This window comes from Cynocephalus volans, chromosome 7, assembly GCF_027409185.1.
Source record: "Cynocephalus volans isolate mCynVol1 chromosome 7, mCynVol1.pri, whole genome shotgun sequence".
Lineage (NCBI taxonomy): Eukaryota > Metazoa > Chordata > Mammalia > Dermoptera > Cynocephalidae > Cynocephalus > Cynocephalus volans.
The window spans coordinates 135,044,079-135,066,214 of NC_084466.1; the positions used below are offsets into that span (position 1 = coordinate 135,044,079).

General features: G+C 41.2%; 1 protein-coding gene across 1 annotated transcript; it reads left to right on the plus strand.

The window, feature by feature from the left end:
- GSTO1 (glutathione S-transferase omega 1) lies at nucleotides 1-15,543 on the plus strand. Its single transcript, XM_063102569.1, has 6 exons — nucleotides 1-118; nucleotides 323-431; nucleotides 4,434-4,656; nucleotides 7,223-7,321; nucleotides 13,758-13,864; nucleotides 15,344-15,543. The coding sequence occupies exons 1-6, from the start codon at nucleotides 85-87 to the stop codon at nucleotides 15,495-15,497; spliced, it is 726 nt and encodes a 241-aa protein (XP_062958639.1). The 5' UTR covers nucleotides 1-84; the 3' UTR covers nucleotides 15,498-15,543.
- The last annotated feature ends 6,593 nt before the right edge of the window (nucleotides 15,544-22,136 follow it).

A 22,136-nucleotide genomic window follows, 5' to 3' on the forward strand; every position in this document is an offset into this window, starting at 1 on the left:
GAGAGGCGACTTACTTCCTTAATCGCCTGCAAACCCCAGGACGGGTGGCGCGGGGATCTCGGCCTAACCCTGCGCTGCGCCGCGATGTCCGGGAAGTCAGCCAGGAGCCTGGCGCAGGGTGAGGCCTGCCGGCCGCTGGCGGGGGAGGGTCTCCGCGCCCCCCGGTCGCGGCTCCGAGGGCGGCTGCTCCAGGAACCGAGCCGCCCGGGAGGGCCCCCACCGGCCGCGGACGGGTCGCGGGGCAGCAGGACCCGGGGAGGGCGGGAGGCTGGGGTCCCCAGCGCCCTCTAGGCTGTAACTGCCTCGGTTTTTCCCCCCGCAGGAAGCGCGCCCCCGGGGCCGGTCCCGGAGGGCCTGATCCGCGTCTACAGCATGAGGTTCTGCCCTTACGCTGAGAGGACCCTGCTGGTCCTGAAGGCCAAGGGAATCGGGTGAGGACCGAGGCGGGGCGCAACCCCAGCGGGACCGAGCGCTGCTGCGGGCGGCGGGGATGGGGATCTCGGAGAGCGCCCCCGGAGCTTCCTCTGCCGCCAGATACTCCCAGCCTTTGCGGGGACACATCAAGTTACAGCCCCTCTCCCCAGGGGGGGAAATGCCACGGACTCCACCATTCTAGGACGCCTCATTTAGATTAAACAACCATTTTATAGGTTAGAAAAGCTGAGGCTCCAGGAGAGCCACTGGCAGCAGCTCTTTTAGCTCTGGTAGGACCCTGATTCCTGGTCCAGGGTCCTTCGCTTTCCCGGCTACTCTTCTCCGTTCTTGTCCGGCATAGTCTGTACTGTTGGTTGTTATACTGAAAACATGGTCTCTCCTGGAATAGTAATTTACGACAGTACAGAGTTCAGACTTTGACCCTCCTAGCAGACTGCTGAGTTATTTCACATGGATCGGGTTGTTGGTTTAGTCAGAAAAAAGGAAGTGTCTGTGCCTAAAAATTCAGGCGTAACAGAAGCCTCATTCTTGATACCAGCATAGTTATTAACCTATGGGTTACCCACAGGAATGTGCCAGATCACTTGGCATTTCTCTCATGCCAAGTATCGATTGGAACCAACTCATTCTCAATGACCTTTGGAATATATATTTTTTTGCCCTTCTTGTGACCGGCAAGGGGATCGCCCCGCACCGCGCTCAGCCAGTGAGCACGCCGGCCATCCCTATGTAGGATCCGAACCTGCGCCGCGGGAGCGCGGCTACGCTCCCAGCGCCGCACTCTCCCGAGTGCGCCACGCAGTCGGCCCCTTCGGAATATTTTTGACAGACATTTTTATTAGATACTTGCGGTGCAGAAGGCTCTGTGGAAGTTTAAAGCACGCCCCCCGTTCTTAAGGAATTTTTTCATCTATGTGCTCAGAGTTTGTAAACTAATTATAGTCTTCTAGGGGGAGAATTGGTTAGGCAGGCAATTCTTTTCCCTAAAATAAATGGAAGATGAAATCAAAAGAAAAAAAGTTATTTTTGGATTAGCCATCACTTCACTAAGATATGCATCTATCTCATTTGGATGAAATTATGATTCTAAACACATAGCAAAATATTTACCATTTAGTAACGTTTACCCAAAGCACTGTATCATTTGCTGTATTAGTTAAAACTCTTTTTACTGCAGGTAAGAGAAAACTAATTCAAACTGGATTAACATTTCTTGTACTCATATAATTGAAAAGTCCTTAAGCAGGACACAGCTAGATTTAGGGGCACAAAGTCCTGGGTTATGTGCCTCCCTCTGGAATTCCAGATTGAAAACAACCTTACTGTACTTACTGGGACAGTTTTCCAAAGGAAAATTGAAATTATTTTACCATAATAGTTGGGGGGTGGGGGGAAGAGGGGGAGTTAGTAATAGCTCCTAGATACAGCAACCAACAGGAGTCTACTACATTCATGGATCAGTTTTAAGTTTGAACCCCAGGATACTTTTATTGGAGAAGTACTAGATTTTTACCATAAAATATAACCTCATAGAACATGGTTTTCTCTATAAGGTGCATCTTCCAACTTGTGGCAGGTGTGCCACTTTACTAAAATGCATGTATGTTCTGAGACTTCTTTATCACAAAAGCCCAGAAGCTGCCTTTTGTTTTCATAGCATAAATTTTCAGAAATGTTGGTGATTCTTTGGCAGGGGCTTTGTTTTTCTTGCAATAGCTGGTAGCTGAGTCCAGTGTTTTATCAGCACATGAACCTTTTTATATGTACACACATATATGCTAGAGTTCAAACTGGCTATTCCCTTGTTTCCTTGGGGATTACATATTTAAATTCTCAAGCTAAATGCTGTCCTAGCTACTGCTGTGGAAGGGGAAATAGGAAACGAAAGGTGTTCGTGTATATTATTGTTGAGTAATCTGTTCTATTGAACACTTACCGAGCTTTGACAATCATATAGATGAGGCTTAAATAATTATATGATACTTCCCTTTCTCTTATTTCTTCTACCATCTTTCAGGCAAGATATAAGATAGATCTAATTACAATCTGAATATAGCCTGGACTTCACCTTTTTGGTTTACTGTATAACTTACCCATGCAACATTTTTAAAGACATATCAACACATGAAGATTTAATCTGAAAGTTTATTTCACAGGTGGATTTTTAGGCTTCCTTAACATCCTTGTAAAAAGCAAGGAACTTTTTATTCAGATTAGCAAAGTGAATTGAATTTAGTCATGTTGATTATTTTTTTTAAAAAAGATGACTAGTAAGGGGCCTTAACCCTTGACTTGGTGTTGTCAGCACCACACTCTCCCCGAGTGAGCAAACCAGCCATCCTTATATAGGGATCCGAACCCGTGGCCTTGGTGTTATCAGCACCACACTCTCCCAAGTAAGCCACGGGCCAGCCCATGTTGATTCTTATATAGTGGGCAGTGGACACAATTTGACTAGTTGTCTCATGTAATTTACAATTAAGATGTCTCTTAGCCAAAAATGTAATATCTTATTGACAATTTTGAAACATTTCTATTTATTTATTTATTCGTTCCACAAATATTTACTGAGTCCTTATCTGAAACGATTTTTATTTTCTTCATAGCATTTATATCTATTTAATGTTTTGCTCATCTATGTGTTTATTAATAGGAACAAGACACATAAGATCCCTGCTCTTATGGCGCTTGCATTCTAAGGAGGTGACTTAATAAATGTGTAAATCAGCAAGTAATTTCAGATACATATTATCAGTTCAGTGAAGAAAGTAAAACAAGATGATCATGTAATAGAGAGTCTGCTCAGCAACTTCAGAGCAGTGGTCAGGGAGGGCCTCTTTGAGGATGTGGTGTCTGTCCTGGGAAGACCTGGGAGAAGACAGGCAGAGAAGAAGGCAGAGGAACAGCAAACGCCAAGACTCTGAAGTGGGAACATGTTTGGCAAATTCAAGGAATATAAAAAAGGTCAATATGTAGAAGAAAACATAGGGGAAAAGCTTCATAACATTGGCCTCAGCAATGATTTCATGGATATGATACCAAAGCACAGGCAACAAAAACCTCAAATGAAAAAGCTTCTACACAGCAAAGGAAACAAACGATCAACAGAGTAAAAAGGCAACCTGTGGAATGGGTGAAAATATTTGTAAACCATATATCTGGTAAGAGGGTAATCTCCAAAAAATATAAGGAACTTCTACAACTCTATAACAAAAAATCTAATCACCCAGTTAAAAAATGGGCTAAGGACTTGAACAGACATTTCTCCAAAGAAGAAATACAAATGGCCAACAGGTATATGAAAAATGCTCATCATTACTAGTCATCAGCGAAATGCAAATGAAAACCACTCTGGGGTATCACCTCTCACCTGTTAGGTTGGCAATAATAATAATAATAATAGACAAGAAGTGTTAGTGAGGATGGGTAGAAATAGGAACCCTTAGACGCTATTGGTGGGAATCCAAAATGGTATAGCTGCTGTGGAAAGTAGTCTGGAGGTTACTAAAAAAATTAAAAATGGAACTACCTATGATCAAGCAGTCCTACTTCTGAATATATATCTAAAAGAACTAATATCAGGATCTTGAAGAGATATTAGCACTCCCATGTTCACTGCAGCACTATTCACGATAGTATGATGCCAGTGTCCATTGACAGATGAATGGATAAAGAAAATGCGGCACATACATACAATGGAAACCTATCCTGCCTTTAAAAAGAAGGAAATTCTGCAATATGTGACAACATGGATGGATCTTGAGGACATTATGCTGAGAGAAATAAGTCAGACACAGAAAGCCACATACTGCATAAGTCTGCTTATAGGAGGTATCTAAAATAGTCAAATTTATAAAATCAAAGACTGGAAGGAATCAAGGCAGAATTGACTCCTAAAATTGAGTTCTGATTAGCTAAGTGGATGGTAGAGCCAGTGATGATTAATTCAGAAACAAAAAAAAATGGTTCACTGCCTTCATAGTTTTGTTGTCTTTCAGGCATGAAGTCATCAATATCAACCTGAAAAATAAGCCTGACTGGTTCTTTAAGAAGAATCCCCATGGTCTGGTGCCAGTTCTGGAAAACAGTCAGGGTCAGTTGATCTACGAATCTGCCATCACTTGTGAGTACCTGGATGAAGCATATCCAGGGAAGAAGCTGTTGCCAGATGACCCTTATGAGAAAGCTTGCCAAAAGATGGTCTTTGAATTATTTTCTAAGGTGCGTGTATAAGAAATTTCAGTTCCTATTTGAAAACCCTCCCCCGCTTTTTTTAAAGCTAAATCAGTGCTGTCATTTATGGTTCAGTAATTTGGGAGAGGAAAATAGGAATATGCTTGTTCAGCTTGACATGTCCTGCACATTCTCTCATGATCTGGTTTCTGTTTATCTCTCCAAAGTTATCCATTTTCGCTCTTCATATTCCAGCCCTACTGAACTTTTTGTTTTTCCAGACTCACCATCTTCTCTCTCAGCTTTTACTGGAATATTCTTCTCTTCTCACTTTGCCTGGTTCTCTTCCAGTCAATTTTCATTTATCTACTCGTACACTGCTGCCCTTCAGAACCTTGTCCGGGCTGGTTATTGCTCTAGCTTTATGTTCCCATGTATGCTAACTTCTCCCTGCCGAGGCATGCGGCACAGGTAATTGCCTGACTTTTTGCCTGTGTATTGCACTGGGAATATGAGCTCCTGGAGCGGGAGAGCTGTATTTTGATCACTGCTGGTTCACTGCCTAGTCTTGTGATGGGCTCTGCCACTTTTTAGTTGTTTGACTCTGAGCAAGTTACCTGCTATTTTACTTAACTGTACCTTAGTTCATCAGACACACTATCTGTTTCCACCTTATAAGGTAACAATCAGTTAATATAAAGCACCTAGAGCAGAGTCTGATACATAGAAACTACTCAGTGTTTGCTCTTGTTATAGCCACAGTGTCTATAAATGAGCTCAGCTCTACTGTGTGTTGGCAATAACTCTTAGCTGACTGAATAAATAGCATACCTGTAGAACTGTTTGTATCTTAATTACCATCAGTGTGGATTAGTTAAAATCATTAGTAGTAACAAAGAAATGACCAACAGATGTGTGTTTATATGCAAGAATAGCAACATCCAGTTATCTTGTTACCTTGGTAGTATTATTGGCATATAAAGGAATAGTTTGCCTCTAGAGAAAGAAATGGTTAAAAAAATACCTTGAATATGGGAGAGACTTACAGGGAGAATGTATTGTTTTAGGAGATGTTGCAAGGGCTAAGGAAGGTAGAGGGCTTAGTAAGCTTAGCCCTGGCTTAGTAGGATGAGGGTAAAAGAATAGTAGAAGTGTCTGCCTTCAAAGCTGATGTAAAGGAAATATGGAATTTACAAGAAATGTTGGAGAGTTTAAAAACTAGTAACAAGAGATTCATTGTACAGTCTAGAAAGAAAATGAGCTTGAAAAGTAAAGCGGAGATGCCCACCATTACTTCCCTGTTCACTTTCAGGAAAGAGGTGGCCTTATGGACTAAATGGCCTTGCTCTGGCCACAGCTCACTAGGGCAGAAATGTATGCCACCCCCATTCCCAATCATCTTCTCTCCTAGGAATTTGGAAATGAGACACAAACACTAAGACAGTAAGGATGTTAAGCTTTAGTGTTGCATATGCTTTAGTATAGTATATATCGTTGGAGACTTGAAAATCAAAGGCATGTAAAAAATAAATTTTTAGGAAAGCAGAACTTAAGAGCACTGCAAAGGGAACTAACATATTGTAAATAATACAGGGAAGATATTTAAGGAAAAACGAGATGAAAGACCAGGCAGGCTCAAAAGCTAATGTGGACAGAAGGGCTGCCTGTAAACCTTCAGTTCCAACGAGAGCAAGCTGTACTGATATAGATGGAGTTTTATGAGATTCTTCTGTGTTTTTTAAGTACTTGTTTATTTAAAGTGGTACGAGTGGACTTCTGTCTCTTGCAATGAGATGATAACAAAGACTGAGGTATTAAACCACACACACACCTCCACCACAGCATGAAAGCATCCGACACTGCTCCCATAAGTCTTAGCAGGTCGTCAGTCCCTTTTGAACAGTCTTCTCATGTCCACCCAAGGTAGAAATCAGAGACATTCTCTTCCCCAGCTCCCTTTGCAGCCAGGGCCAAGGCTTGTGACCTCGGCTCTTCCTGTCAGATACACATGTGGTAGAATTCAATTCAGAAATGAGCAATGTAAGGAAATGGACTTGGTGTGGGCCACTGGTTCTAGGGGGGAGAAATGTGGCAGAGCTTCTGGCTTTCAGGAGTACTGGCAGGTGGAAGATGAAATTCCAGAGTAGAAGTGGTATTAGTGTGGGTGGCCTCAGTAGTTACCCCAGAGCCCACTTTCTGGCAGCAGCAGAAACTAGTATGTAGTGCTCGGCAGTGGGTGCTGCCCATCAGGCCAGTTTTCACAGTGATTTTGGCATATTCCACCATAGTTCCAAGCCTATTTGTTCAGTTTCCCAACAATTCTATGAGCCACTCAATGTCCTTTTAAAGAATTTTTCATCTCAAAAGCGCCAAACTGGGTTCTATTATTTGCAACTTACAAAATCCTGAACAACATAGCATCTTATTATGGTTAGGGTACAAAACAGTGTCTAAGATCAGTCCATGACTTCTGTCAACACAGGAACTTAGTGCACTCTTGATGTTTCTAGAGCAACCGGGCACCAGGACTATGAGGTTTCTCTCATGTTTTTATGTGAGGGGGCCAATACAGTTAGCCTCAAACTGACAAACTAAGAAATTATTCTCTGTCTAGGTACCATCTTCATTTTCAAGCTTTATTAGAAATCGAAATAAGGGAGACTGCTCTGGCCTGAAAGAAGAATTACGTAAAGAATTCAGCAAGCTGGAGGAGGTAATCTTTTCTCCTAGCCGCTATCAAGTGTAAATGATACACTATATCTACCCTCCTTTTCCTTTTTCTCTTTTCTTCCTACTCCCATTTCCCAAGTCATTATGGCAATTAGAAATAATACCAAATTAAAAGTTTTAGTTAATAGCAGATTGCTATAACCTGTTCTGTTTAAGATATAAACCAAATCACTTAAAAATGCTTTGTCATGGGCTTGCTTTTAAAATACTGTGTTGCATTCACATTAAAATAACAAGAAAAAAATCATACCAACATTGCCACAATTTTTTGTCTGATTCTATTTTTCCGTGCTTGTTTGCAGTCCTTGTCCATATTTAAAAAAAAATAATTTAACATGATTATAATCAGAGCATAGATGTTACTCATGTTCTTTTTTCCCACTTAACATTACATAATAACCATTTCTCATCACAAAAAAGTTTGCCATGAATCATACAAACACTTAGGGAAGCTCAGTTGTGTTTTACCTTCATTTGGGGAGAGCTGCTATTTCAGTGTTTAGAGAGAGTCTTCCTCTTGATCTTGAGATATTCCACTGACACTAAGCCTGCAGTTTTTACTGACAGAAACCTAGTTCCTGTCTTTTATAGGAATGCATCCTAACATTTTATCCGTAAGTATGAAGTTTGCTGTAGTTTTTTTCAGAAACCTTTAAGAAAGTTCTCTTACTAGTTTGCTAATTTTTTTAAAAAGTCGTGAATGAATGTTGAATTTTATTGAATTTTTTTTGCATCTGTTACATCTATCAAAATGTTCATAGGATCTTTTCTCTTGAATCTGGTGAATAAGGTATTATTGACAGATTTTTCTGGTGTTGAGCCGTCCTAGCATTTCTGAGATAAAACCTACTTGTTCTCAATGTTTTTCTGTATGTACCATAGAATTAGTTAAGAATGATAGGATTTTTATATGTGTGTTTATAAATGTGACTGGCCCATAATTTTCTATTATATCATCCTTATTTGCTTTGGTATCAAGGATGTTGGGTAACTTTACCTATTTTTCCAATCTCTGAAACCATTTGATAGGGACTGTTTCTGTAAAACATTTGAGGATGGTGTCTTTAGTGGGGGTAGAGTTTTCATTACCAGTTTAATTTCTTTAGCAGTAATTGATTTGGGGGGGGGTTACATTTCTTCTTGAATCAATTTTGGTAATTCACATTTTTCTGCCAGACAGTTTGGGAGCTGGAAAGTAATATGCAGCCCATATTCTTCAGATGATTACAGTTTAGGAGTAGACAGAAGACAAATAGTCAGGTAGATATAAACAATCAATTTACAATGCATAATCTTATGTGAGAAAAACTATGTAGATTATTTATGAAGGGAAAATTGGTTTGGTGTAGGTTTAATTAGCCAGATAATATTCTCAGTTCCCCCTTTGGCAAAACCTAATACCAATTCACCTTCTTAAATTTCAGAAACATATGAGGGTACTTCAAAAAGTTTGTGGAAAAATAGAATTAAAAGATCATATGAATTTTTCAATAAACTTTTTGATGTACCTTTGTGCTTGATTTTTAAATAATTGTCATCTGTTTAATAGTTAATCCAGTCTACTTCCAGTATATTTTAAATACAGATGCTCCTCCACTTACAGTTGTGTTACATCCAGATAAACCCATCATAAATTGAAAATATGCTAAGTCAAAAATGTATTTAATACACCTAATCTACTGGACATCATAGCTTAGCGTAGCCTACCTTAGACCTGCACAGAACACTTATATTAGCCTACAGTTGGATAAAATCATCTAACGCAAAGCCTATTTTATAATAAAGTGTTGAATATCTAATGTAATTTATTAAATACTGATAGGATACTGTATACTGTAGAGCATCGGTTGTCTACCCTCATGATTGTGTGGCTGACTGGGAGCAGCTGCTCGCTGCTGCTGCCCAGCATTGTGAGAGAGTATCGACCCTCCTAGAAAAGATCAAAATTCAAAATCTGAAGTATAGTTTCTGCTGAATAATTTTGCACCATAGTAAAGTTGAAAAATTGAAAGTCAAACCATTACACATTGGGGATTATCTGTACATTTTTTATTGAAAAATTACATGCAGAGAAGTACCCAGAGTATAAGAGTACAACTTGATGAATTTTCACAAAGTGAACATAGTCATGGATCCAGAACCCATATCAAGAAACAATATTAGTTTGGGATGTTTTTGTACTTTACACAAATGGAATCATGTAACATGCACTCTATGGGTCTGGCTTTTTTCACTCAATATGAGGTTTTTGAGGTTCATCTATGCTGTGTATAGTTCCTTCCTATTCTCTGTATAGTGTTCCAAAGTATGACTGTTGCACAATTTATCCATTCTACTTTTGACAGACTAAACATTTCCATGTTTGGGCTATTACAAATAGTGCTGCAGTGAACCTTCATGTACATATTTTTTGGTGAATGTAGGTTACATTTCCAAGTAGAATTGCTGGATTAAAAAGGATGCATACTGTCAAAACATGATTGTACCGATTTACGCTCCTGACAGCAGTGGTTCCACACCCTTACTTACTTTGTCTTATTTATTTTAGCCATTCTGATGAATATACATTGGTATTGCATTTTGGTTTTAACTGATAACTAGGTGCTCAGTTGGACACCTTTTCAAATGATTATTGGCCATTTTATTTTATTTTACTTTTTAATTTTAATTTTAATTTTTAATTTTTAATTTATTTTTTTTATTTTTATTTTTTTTTCTTAATTTTATTTTGTAGATATACAATGTGGTTGATTATTGTGGCCCATTACCGAAACCTCCCTCCCTCCTCCCTCTCCCCCCTCCCACTCAACAATGTCCTTTCTGTTTGCTTGTCCTATCAACTTCAAGGAATTGTAGTTGTTATGTCTTCTTCCCCCCCCACCCCCGGTTTTTTTGTGTGTGTGGGGGTGTGTGAATTTATTTATTTATTTTTAGCTCCCACCAATAAGTGAGAACATGTGGTATTTCTCTTTCTGTGCCTGACTTGTTTCACTTAATATAATTCTCTCAAGGTCCATCCATATTGTTGCAAATAGCAGTATTTCATTCGTTTTTATAGCTGAGTAGTATTCCGTTGTGTAGATATACCACATTTTCTGTATCCACTCATCCGATGATGGACATTTGGGCTGGTTCCAACTCTTGGCTATTGTAAAGAGTGCTGTGATGAACATTGGGGAACAAGTATACTTTTGACTTGATGATTTCCATTCCTCTGGGTATATTCCCAGCAGTGGGATAGCTGGGTCATATGGCAGATCTATCTGCAATTGTTTGAGGAACCTCCATAACATTTTTCATAGAGGCTGCACCATTTTGCAGTCCCACCAACAATGTATGAGAGTTCCTTTTTCTCCACAACCTCGCCAGCATTTATCGTTCAGAGTCTTTTGGATTTTAGCCATCCTAACTGGGGTTAGATGGTATCTCAGTGTGGTTTTGATTTGCATTTCACGGATGCTGAGTGATGTTGAGCAGTTTTTCATATGTCTGTTGGCCATTTGTATATCTTCCTTAGAGAAATGGCTACTTAGCTCTTTTGCCCATTTTTTAATTGGGTTGCTTGTTTTCTTCTTGTAAAGTTGTTTGAGTTCCTTATATATTCTGGATATTAATCCTTTGTCAGATGTATATTTTGCAAATATTTTCTCCCACTCTGTTGGTTGTCTTTTAACTCTGTTAATTGTTTCTTTTGCTGTGCAGAAGCTCTTTAATTTGATATAATCCCATTTGTTCATTTTTCCTTTGGTTGCCCGTGCTTTTGGGGTCATATTCATGAAGTCTGTGTCCAGTCCTATTTCCTGAAGTGTCTCTCCTATGTTTTCTTTAAGAAGTTTTATTGTTTCAGGGTGTATATTTAATTCTTTAATACATTTGAGTTGGCTTTAGTGTATGGTGAAAGGTATGGGTCTAGTTTCATTCTCCTGCATATTGATATCCAGTTCTCCCAGCACCATTTGCTAAAGAGGCAGTCTCTTCCCCAGTGTATAGGCTTGGTGCCTTTGTCAAAGATCAGATGGCTGTAGGTGTGTGGGTTGATTTCTGGATTCTCTATTCTATTCCATTGATCAGTGTGTCTGTTTTCATGCCAGTACCATACTGTTTTGGTTATTATAGCTTTGTAGTATAGTTTAAACTCAGGTAGTGTTATGCCTCCAGCTTTATTTTTTTTGCTCAGCATTGCTTTCCCTTATAGGTGATTTGATGCTTCTCTCTTGCAGCTTTTAAGATTCTCTCTTTGTCTTTGAGTTTTGCCAATTTGACTATAACATGTCTTGGAGAAGACATTTTTGGGTTGAACACGTTTGGAGATCATTGAGCTTCCTGGATCTGAAGATCTGTGATTTTTCCTGTACCTGGGAAGTTTTCTACCTGGGAATTTTTCCTATACCTGGGAACATTTCAACTATTTTGTTGAATATGTTTTCAATGCAATCTCCTTTTTCCTCCCCTTCTGGAATACCCATGACTCAGATATTTGAGTGCTTAAGGTTGTCTGATGTCTCTCTCAGATTTTCTTCAATGCCTTTGATTCTTTTTTCTTTTTTTTTTTTTGTCTGCTTGTGTTATTTCAAACAGCCCATCTTGAAGTTCAAAGGTTCTCTCTTCAACTTCCACAAGCCTACTGGTTAAACTCCCCATTGTGTTTTTTATTTCGCTGAATAACTTCCTCAGTTCAGCAAGTTCTGCTACATTTTTCTTCTGGGCATTGATTTCCTTGTACATTTCCTCTTTCAGGTCCTGTATACTTTTCCTCATTTCATCATGATGTCTAGCTGAGTTTTCTTGTATCTCATTCAGTTTCCTTAGAATTATCACTCGAAATTCCTTGTCAGTCATTTCTATAGGATCTAGAGCTTGAGATTTATTATCTTTTGGTGGTGTACTTTCTTGATTTTTTGTATTTCTGGTATCTTTTCTTTGATGTTTATTCATTGTGGTAGGGGGTTTCACAGTCCACAGGTTTGAGACTATTGACTGACTAAGATGTTGCTGTGGTTGCCAATTTGGTATGGCTACCTCAGTGACTGCTCAGTTGGCCAGTAGTGCCTTGCATGTGTAGTTGCCTCAGATCTTGGGCCTCTCCAGGGAGCTGCCTCTCTGGTCAGCTTGGACTCTGCCGGGCTGCTGGGTGACGGGGCCATACCGCAGGGTGTCGCTCCTGCTGCTGCCGCTTCCCCTGCTGCTGCCCCTGCCGCCGCTCACGCCGCAGCTCCGCTGCCGCTGGCTCTGCCGCTGCTGCCGCTACCGCTGGTGCCACTTCCCCTGCTGGTGCCGCTACCACTGGTGCTGCTTACACCACTGCTGCTGCCACCGCTGCCGCTGCCGCCAGCTCCTCCGCTGCTGCCACTGCTGCCGGTTCCTCCACTGCTGCTGCTGCTACCACTGACGCCACTTCCGCCACTGCCGCCAGCTCCTCCGCTGCTGCCGCTGCCGCCGTTTCCTTCACTGCTGCCGCTGCCACCGGCTCCCTAAAGACTTAGTTTAGTTTTGGAGGGTGGGAAGTCCACAGTCCAGGGAACACATCTGGTAAGGTGACTAATTTTGGAGGCTAGGAAGTCCAAAATCCAAGGAACACATCTGGTGAAGGTCTTGGTGGCGGTAACAGTGATGGCAGAGTATCACATTGCAAAAATGGTGGAGCACAGAGAGTTTCACAGGTTGGGAAGTCCAAAGTCCAGGGAACACGTCTGGTGACGTGACCTACTCCCCAGCAGTCTTTCTTTCAGTAGGTCTGGGATTGGGCCCAAGATTTTGCATTCCCAATGAGTTCCCAGGTGATGCACTGTCCTCTTTTTCTCTGTTTCCTTGGGCTAGTTTGGGAACTTTAGAAAAAATTTTTTTTTTCCTGTGGTCAAAAGCTTAATAGATAGAGGGCCAGCCCATGGCTCACTTGGGAGAGCATGGTGCTGACAACACCAAGTGAAGGGTTAAGACCCCCTTACTGGTCATCGCTTCAGTGGGACCGAAGCACCCAGTGCCCCGGCGTTCATGGAGATCAGGCTCGGCACCTGGGCCTCCGCTGCTGCACAGGTGGTAGTCCCGGCAGGAACCATTATTGGCCATTTTAGATGTCCTCTTTTGTGAAGTTCAAATCTTGCTCATTTTTCTAATGGGTTATTTGCCTTCATTCTTGATTCCTGGGACTTCGATATTTTGAATATCAGTCCTTTGTATTACAAAGATCTTGTACTTTGTGGCTTGTATTTTTCTCCATTTTCCAATTTATTTTGTTGATTGTTTTTGCTTCAGCTCAGACCAAAGATTCTAAAGCTTAAACTGATTAAACAGACAAAAACCCAACTTATACCAGGGTAAAAGCTGCTGCTCTCACCTGCTCTTAATTTGCTTTCATCATTTCTGATGATGAGTCTTATGAGATCCACAAATAATAACTACTCATGCTGTTTAATGTTCAGGTCCTGACTAATAAGAAGACGACATTCTTTGGTGGCAATTCTCTCTCCATGATTGATTACCTCATCTGGCCCTGGTTCGAACGGCTGGAAGTACTGGAGTTAAATGAGTAAGATATGGATATTTTGTGTATAGTATAGAATAATAGTTGGAATATAGTATATGTTGGCCTTTTCTTTGAACAAAACTTAAGATATTTAATGTAACTGTTATAAGTGTGAACAAGCGGACAAGAAGAGAGTTTTGGACTATCCAGGGCATCTCATATACCTGCACTCACTATTCCTTCCCATCCCTGGGGGTAGGGGATTTCTGTGACAAATAGTAAAATGTTTTAAATTTTACTCCTTCCTTCCTGGTTAAAAATCCATAAGGATTTAAATTTTTATAAGGATGTTGTTGCAGGATTGTATGACTTCCCATTTACCAGTAAGATTTCCATATTATTTGCCAAGCTCTGTTTTGAGTTTAGCAGCCACCTTGCCTTATTTTCACTTCTTACAGCTTAAAGTTATTCAGGGTTACTTTTAGTTACATCTGTGTGGAATATACTATAAAGCAAATAAACTTCACAGGGCCTTGTTTTCCAAAGCCTTGCAGTTTCAAATACTGACCTTGTGGAGGACTAGAAATTTTCCTCAGGCTGTAAAGTCTCTGGTGTAAGGTAAAGATTTGTGGCACAGCAAGGTTGCTGGCTCAAGGACAGACTAGTTACTGATTGTTATGTAGATACTGAGAAAGTGCTGTAAGATCACTTAATTGTCTAATGGAATGTCATCTGACTTGTTTCACTGAAAGTTACCAGCCTATATTGTTAAATTATAACCCCACCTATGTTCTCTTCCTGTAACTTCCTGGTCTGCAAAATAAATGCAGGAAGAGAACCCCAATTCGGGGTTAATTTTCCCAAGGAAGGGATGCCTCTTGCTGGAGGGTCCCAGGAAAGTTAACCACTTTGGGGCTTCTCACGGCTCAGAAGAGATGGACTTTGAGTAATCCTTTGCGGCTCCGTCACCCAGGGAAAGTGGGGTGACAAATCCGTGGGAGGCAAAGCAACACATCTGGCCATAGAATAATTAATATATAACATTCTTTTTTTTTTTTTTTTTTTGTGACCGGCCGCCCCGCGCTCAGCCAGTGAGCGCACCGGCCATCCCTATATAGGATCCGAACCCGCGGCGGGAGCGCTGCTGCACTCCCAGCGCCGCACTCTCCTGAGTGCGCCACGGAGCCGGCCCTATAACATTCTTGATTGCCTTTCAAATTCTCATTTTTTAGAAAGTTATTGGCCTTTCAGTTTGGACAAGTTCTCACACTAACTGAGCTGGTCACTTAATTCTAGTCTCAGATTCATCTTTCCTAAAACAAAGACCTCAGCAATATCTTTCAAATCTAATATTCTATGATTACATGCATTTTAAAGAAATATTTTATTTATTTATTTATTGTTTTTTTTTTAAAGAAATATTTTTTAAAAATTAGAGGAAGACAATGAAATGGCAGAGTGATGATGATGATATATGCGAGACTTTTTGATGCCATCCTAGTTAACCTAGTTCATACCTTCTATTCTTTCCTCCTCCCACAGGTGTGTCGACCATACTCCAAAACTTAAGCTTTGGATGGCAGCCATGAGGAAAGACCCCACAGTATCAGGTCATCTCATTGATGTGAAGACCCATCAAGGTTTCTTCGATCTCTACTTACAGAATAACCCTGAGGCCTGCGACTATGGGCTCTGAAGGGGGCAAGAGTCGTCAATAAAGCTTTGTCCGATATTTTCCTTCACTAATTTGAATACTATTACCTTACCAAGTACTCTCAGGTTTCATTGGACCATCTTCTCTTACTGATTTAACATCATGACCTAACTGTGGGGTCTCCTCAAGGCCCTCCTACACAAATGTAAATGCAGTTCCTGTCTCAGGATGCTCAAATGATTCTGAGGGTCCTATCAGTCTATGCTGAAACCCCCAAATTATCCTCTCTAGCGAGATCTGGATCTAGATTTCTAACTGCTCATAGGAAATTTCCACTTGTATGTCCTGTTGTTAATTCAAGGGAAGCTCTCTCAAGTTTCTTGTCTTTGGTTTCTGAGTAGAAAAACTTTATTCTTTCCTTCCCATCATCAACTTAATTTCACTCTCTCTCTTATTCCTATTGTTAACTGCCCCCCCCCCCCAAAAAAAAAACCTCAGATCCACATTTCCTTGAAGCTAGGCATCTGGGTAGGCTCCTGTTTGGTCTCCCAGTCTCCAAACCCTTCAAATCTTTCCTACCAAATCCCATGCTGGGCACACAGTGGGCATCCTATTTATGTGAATACTGGGGAGACCACATCAGTTAATTCACTATATAAGGCTGGATAAGTAATAGGTAATATCCCCATTGAGAAATATTAATGCCATCTTCCACACATTTCCGTAGCCCACTGGGTTTCTATTTAATTTTTACTGTCACATCACCTCCGTGAGAAGATAGGTAGGAAAGCATCATTTCATTCTACAGATGATGCAACTCGGGTCCGAAGGTTACGTGAATCCTGAAGATGCTGGCAGTAAGACCCGGAGAACACACCCAGCACACTGCTCTTACCCTCAGGATTAGGGGGCTCCCGCCCCACCCCACAGTCTGGTTTCCTGTACTTATTTTGAAGTTTGCTGGTGGGGAAAACCACTGAATGATTAGTTCTTAAGCGTGCACCACAATCACCTACGGCTCACGTTTTCGGTAGGCCTGGGGTGGGCTCCCCCTCCCCATGGTGATGCAGGCGATGTGGGGGCCGCACCCCGAGAGCCCGCCGAGGACCGGTTGACTTCACAAACGGCCTTCGGCCGCCACCAACGCCGCGGCCGCCAGCGGACCTATCTCTGTCGCCGTCCGCCTGCGCCAACCGCTAGGCCCCGGTGGCTCCCGCAAGATCCCCAGTCGGATGTGGAGCGGGTTGGCCGCGGTGCCACCGCCAACAACTACCCCGCTCACTCTTTCGCCAGCCACGGACACTGGCGGGAACCCACAGCTCCGGTCTCGAAGAGTCCGTAACGCGGCCGCCCATTGGCTCGGCTCCGCACTGCTTGGCAGGCGCTTCCAAAAGCTTTGAGGATTGGCGGAAGCCCCGGGCGGCGCGGCCAGTTGACGGGTAGGATTGCGTAGAAAGGGGCGGGCTCCGCCCGGGCCCCGCCTCTTCTCCCCTTAATGCGGCCGCCGCCCCCCCATCCGGTTCCGTCCCTTCCGCGCCCGGAGGTCCCTGGAGGACATCTCTCTTTTCACTTCCACCGGCTGGGTGGGTCCGGCCTGCGTTGCTTTTGAAAGGAAGAGGGGTTTGAGGTCAATTCTGAACTTGGGGGTTTTAACGAGTTTCGGGGCCTAGAACAGGGTTACCAACTTTTAATTTTGCCTAAAACTTTAGGAGAAAGCCCGACCCTTTAACCTTCGCCAACGTTTCATCAAAGAGTTTAACATCAAAGAAAGTACAAGGGTTATAATCTAAGAACAGGTCTTTAAACAGAACACCTTGAACTTAAATAGTTATAATTGTTCTGATTTGGCTGAAGACAGGCGAAGACCACCCCAGTTCTTAGCCCTGCATGGGGCACCGCTGGTTTAGCTACATCACAAAGTAGGGCACTGGCAGGCAGGGGAATTTGGCCTCCGGGAATGTACTGTCTTTGTGAAGACCATGAAAGTCTTCCTGATAAATTCCAATAAAAATGAAAATAATAATAACTAATGTTGAATGGTTACTAGGTAACAGCCACAAGCTAAGTAGTAAATGCTTCTCCAGTGTCTGAATTAACCCCCAAACCATGTGATGTATTGGTACTATAGTTACAAATTACAGATAAGAATACTAGGGCATAGAAAGTTATCTCAATTTGCCCAGAGTCACCCAGCTAGTAAATGCTGGAGAGGAGATTCAAATCCAGCCTGAACTAAGTCAGTTAAGACCGGTCTTGAGATGCATTTACATGCTGTTTCTGCCCCAGTCTCTTTTTATTCAACAACTCTTAGCACTTAGAGGTTGAGCCAGGAGAGGGTAATATCTACCTTTCTGACAACACCATTCTTATGCCTGGGATTTAACAAGAGGTGTTGATGTTCCTTTCCCAAACTCGATGAGTTTTGTTTGGTTTTATGTTTGACTTTTGCTGATTTCAGGATCTTGAAAATTTTCCTTTGCTTATTCAAATATTATATCAAAATGTTTAAACTCCCCCCACCTTTGATTCCTCAAGTTGTAAAGAAAAATAGAAATAGGAAAGCAGAATCAAGTACTGAGAAAGTCTCCTTGGACCTTGCTTTCCCTAGTGGGAAGATAGCTCATCCTCTGACAACTTTAGTAATCTTACATAATATGTCCCAAAGACATCTTTATTAGAACACAGGATTCCCTACGGTGTTCACTTTCTAAAAACAAGTCCTGAATGTGAGCTTTTGTTTTGAGAATAGAGCCTTTTTTCTCCGTTAACTCACTCTTTAAACTGGGTGAACAGTAATGAACACCCAGTAATATAATCTGTCATGTAAACCAGGCTTCTGAATGAAATATTAAGAGGAATGTCCTCCAGTTTCTGTCACTATCAAAGACTGTTATGACGAAAAATTTTGAAAAATTGCAAAATGCAAACCCTACTTCCTTTACTCTTCTCTAAACAGACTCATGTAAATAGAGTGAAGAAATTATTTCTGTGGTGGCATTCTTTTCATAGAAGGCTTGACCGAAGATCCTCACATTTTCAAAACAGATCTGATTGTATTTCAGGTGGTTGGAAACGGATTTGGAGTAGGTTTAATATGGCCTTATTACAATTTGTTTCATGCTTGAGCGAGTCAGTATAATAGAGGTGTAAACATGAAACAGTAATATAGAAGGGAAGTTTGCAAAGAGGATTTCAGAGAGGTACCTATTGAGTCTTAAAAAGGAAGTAGGGATAAGCTTACAGGTCATAATTAAAATCTTTCTAGGGAAAATATAGTGTTCAGTGGTAAGAATAAAAACCACATTACTGAAATGTAGCCTGCGGCGTTCAACCCATTCAATTGGCATTAAACTGGTAACTGGTGAAATAAGTATTGTGAGCTGAATTTTAATTCTCATGTTTGGCAAAGCTGAATTGCAGTGCATTTCATCTTTATGGATAAAAAACTGGAATGCGCTATGCTATTAAAAATGTGTTTTTATTCACTAGTATTTGTCATTAATTTTGCATAAAGTAGACTGAGCTCTTACTATACTGATGTTGCCCTGCATGATGTCATTTGATACAACAAGCCCATCAAGTAGGTACCGTTAATGATCTCATTTTACATTTGAGGGAGGTGAAAGTCAAAGAGGTTAGATAGCTTGCCTAAGTGTCGAAGCCAAGGTTTCAAAGTCAGGCCATCTGGCTCCCAGGCCTGTTGTGAGAAACTTATCACTACATTGCTTCTCTTTAGTGGAATAAGAATGAATTCCATGCCTTTGTCTTTTCTCCCCTAGCTACACCAAATATACTTGCATTTCAGAATGTGACTTCCCACATACAGATTTACTTTTAATAACATTTTCCAGCTCATGCAGTATGTTTCCTTTAAAAGTTGGGAATGAGGAGAAAAAACTTGGAAATTCATCCTTTTCTGGCATAGCAGAAAGGTGAGCCCAGGAACCTTTTAATTTACAAATGGAATGCCCAGTTTGGCCATTGCTAATTCAGTCATTGTAATATAGCCCATGGCTGGGCGAACTAAAACCATCGGGCTAAATCTAGCCAAGGGCTGGTTTTTGTATAGCCCAGAAGCTAAGAATGGTTTTTACATTTTTAAATGGTTGAAAAAATATCAAAATACAAGTCTTAATTTGTGACATCTGAAAACTATATGAAATTTGCCAAGAGTAACTCCTAATGTAACTGCTGACTTCTGGTGATAATGTGTCAATTTAGGTTCATTGATTGTAGCAAATGTATCATTCTTGTTGGGATGTTGATAGTAGGGGAGGCTATGCATGTGTGGGCGCAGAGTAGTACATGGGAAATCTCTGTGTCTTCTGCTCAATTTTGGTTGAATCTAAAACTTCTCTAAAAATAAAGGCTTTTAAAAAATATATACAGTTGAAATTCAAATTGTGTCAATAAATAAAGTTTTATTGGAACACAGCCACACCCATTTGTTTATATATTATTGATGGCTGTTCATACCCTACAGGGGTAAAGTTGAGTAGTTGAGACCAGATGGCCTGAAAAACATAAAATATTTACTGTCTGAAAAAAGTTTGCCAACAATTCAAGCTATTGCATCTGGTATAGACTTAAGACACTGTTTGAGTGTGTGTTGCCTCTGGAGTCAAACTTCCAGGGTTCCTAATCCTTCCTCTTCCACTTACTAGTTGTGAGGTTTTAACCAGTGCTTACCCTGGCTAGCCTCAGTTTACTCATCTTTTAAAATGGGATAATAATAGAACACTTATAGGACTATTGTAAGGATTAACCAAACACGTGTTAGCAACAACTTGTTTTGATTTGGGGATTTTGCATTCCTTATATGGCCTTCCTTTTAGAATCTTGATCTATTTCTCCTAACTATTTGAAATCTGCTTTATTTATGTGAAGGATACATTTGTCTGCCCAGAAGTCATTTCATTATCTACCAGTAGCTCTAACATGACTTGGTTATGTTCCTCGCTTCTATTTTAATACCCAGTTTCCTTCTTGATCAAAATTAGCTCCATAGTAGTAGTTATTCTATTACTTTCTCTGTCTTCTGAAATGAAAAGTTGTCGGCCTAGCAAGTCAAGAACCAATTTGTCTTTTCCAACACCAGATTTCTTGCTGACATATATGCATTTCCTTTCCAGAAAATATTTATGCAAATATTTTTGCCATTCCCTAATTCTTATAAAGTGACAACACATGCCAGATTATTATCTAAGTTTATCTTTATCTCATATGAAATCACTAACTGGCTTAGCGAAAAATGTAGGTGAGTCACTGTTCTGAGATTTTCAAAGATTCTTATTTGCTAGAAAAAAATGTTAACACTATTAACCAGGAAATTCTGGATAGATTGGAATTTCAAAGGCCAAAAGGTGCCCATTCATAAGCTACATAATTGGGTTCTGTCATTTTAATGGAAGGTATTTAGATTCAACTAACATTTGTTGAACAGCTCTAATGTGCTTTATCTTTTCCTGAACTTATATCCTTTTCTCTCCTCATTATCAGCTTTAGAGGTCAAGACAATGAGTCAGCTTTTGGACTTTTAAAGTTCTTCAATCCTACTATTTGGTCACTTTGGGCAAATAATTTCATTTTTCTGAGGCTTTCCCCCTCTATTTTGTAAAATAGTAATAATACTAGCTGCCTGCCTGAGCAGTTGTGGAAACCAAATAAGGTAATCCATGGAAATAATTCAGTGTGAGTGAGACACAATACTTTTCTTTCCTTCATTCCCTGTCAGTCCATAAAGTGCATTTGCAAGCAATTGCCACTTCAGCTCAATCCTGGAAAAATTAAAGGAATTCCCTTTCCACCTGCTGAAATTCAGGATCTCAGCTTATCAATGTCAGAGCCAAGGCCAGCTACATCCTTTACCTCATGTAGGCAGAAGAGCTGTGCAAGTGGCCCTTGTATTGCTGGGCTGTTGGCAATGTGTCCCTCGCAACTAGAAAAAGACTTCTTGGAAATTTATGCTGGGGGTGGGGAGAGTTCACAAACTGTTCTTTGCCTCCAGGGATCTTGTTTTTATTCACTACCAGTTTTTCAGAGCTTGTGTAAAATCTCAGGAGTGGGGCCAGGCTACAGCGAGGCAAATGTAGTGTCCAGGGTCCAAAGTTTAAGGATGCACTGGCCCCCAGGGTTGTGCAAGATCTCAACACCAGTAACTTTGTCTTCCCTGTCTGGTACATCATGAGAAAGTTAGGCCTTATTTTTTTTTTTTAAAAAAGAAGCTATACTCACACAGAGGATGGGGGCAATTGTCTTAGTGGTGCAAGAGGGAGGGCTCCCAGTGGGAAAGCAAAAGGCAGCTTTCCCCTGGTTGATTTTTATCAAACTCCCTTGAAATACATGTCCGGGTTTAAATGCCCATTCTTCGCGGATTTATGACGCGGAGGAGGCCCCACCAAAGCTGTATCCACATGTCCAAAGCAAGGGCACTTTTCTTTTTGCCACCCCCACTCTTGGGCTTCCAAATCTGGGGCGATGTCTCCCCAGATTAAGTTATCCTAGCTCCTGCCCCCATCACTTCCCCTCTGCCCGTCCAGAGCCCAGTCGTTCAAAAATTGAATTTGGGGCAGGAGGGCGCGCTGGAACGCTTCCATCCCTGGATCCTGCGGCGGCGGCGGCGGCGGCGCGGCGAGCTACGGGGCAGCGACTGTCGGCGCTGGTCGCTGCGCAAACACCTGG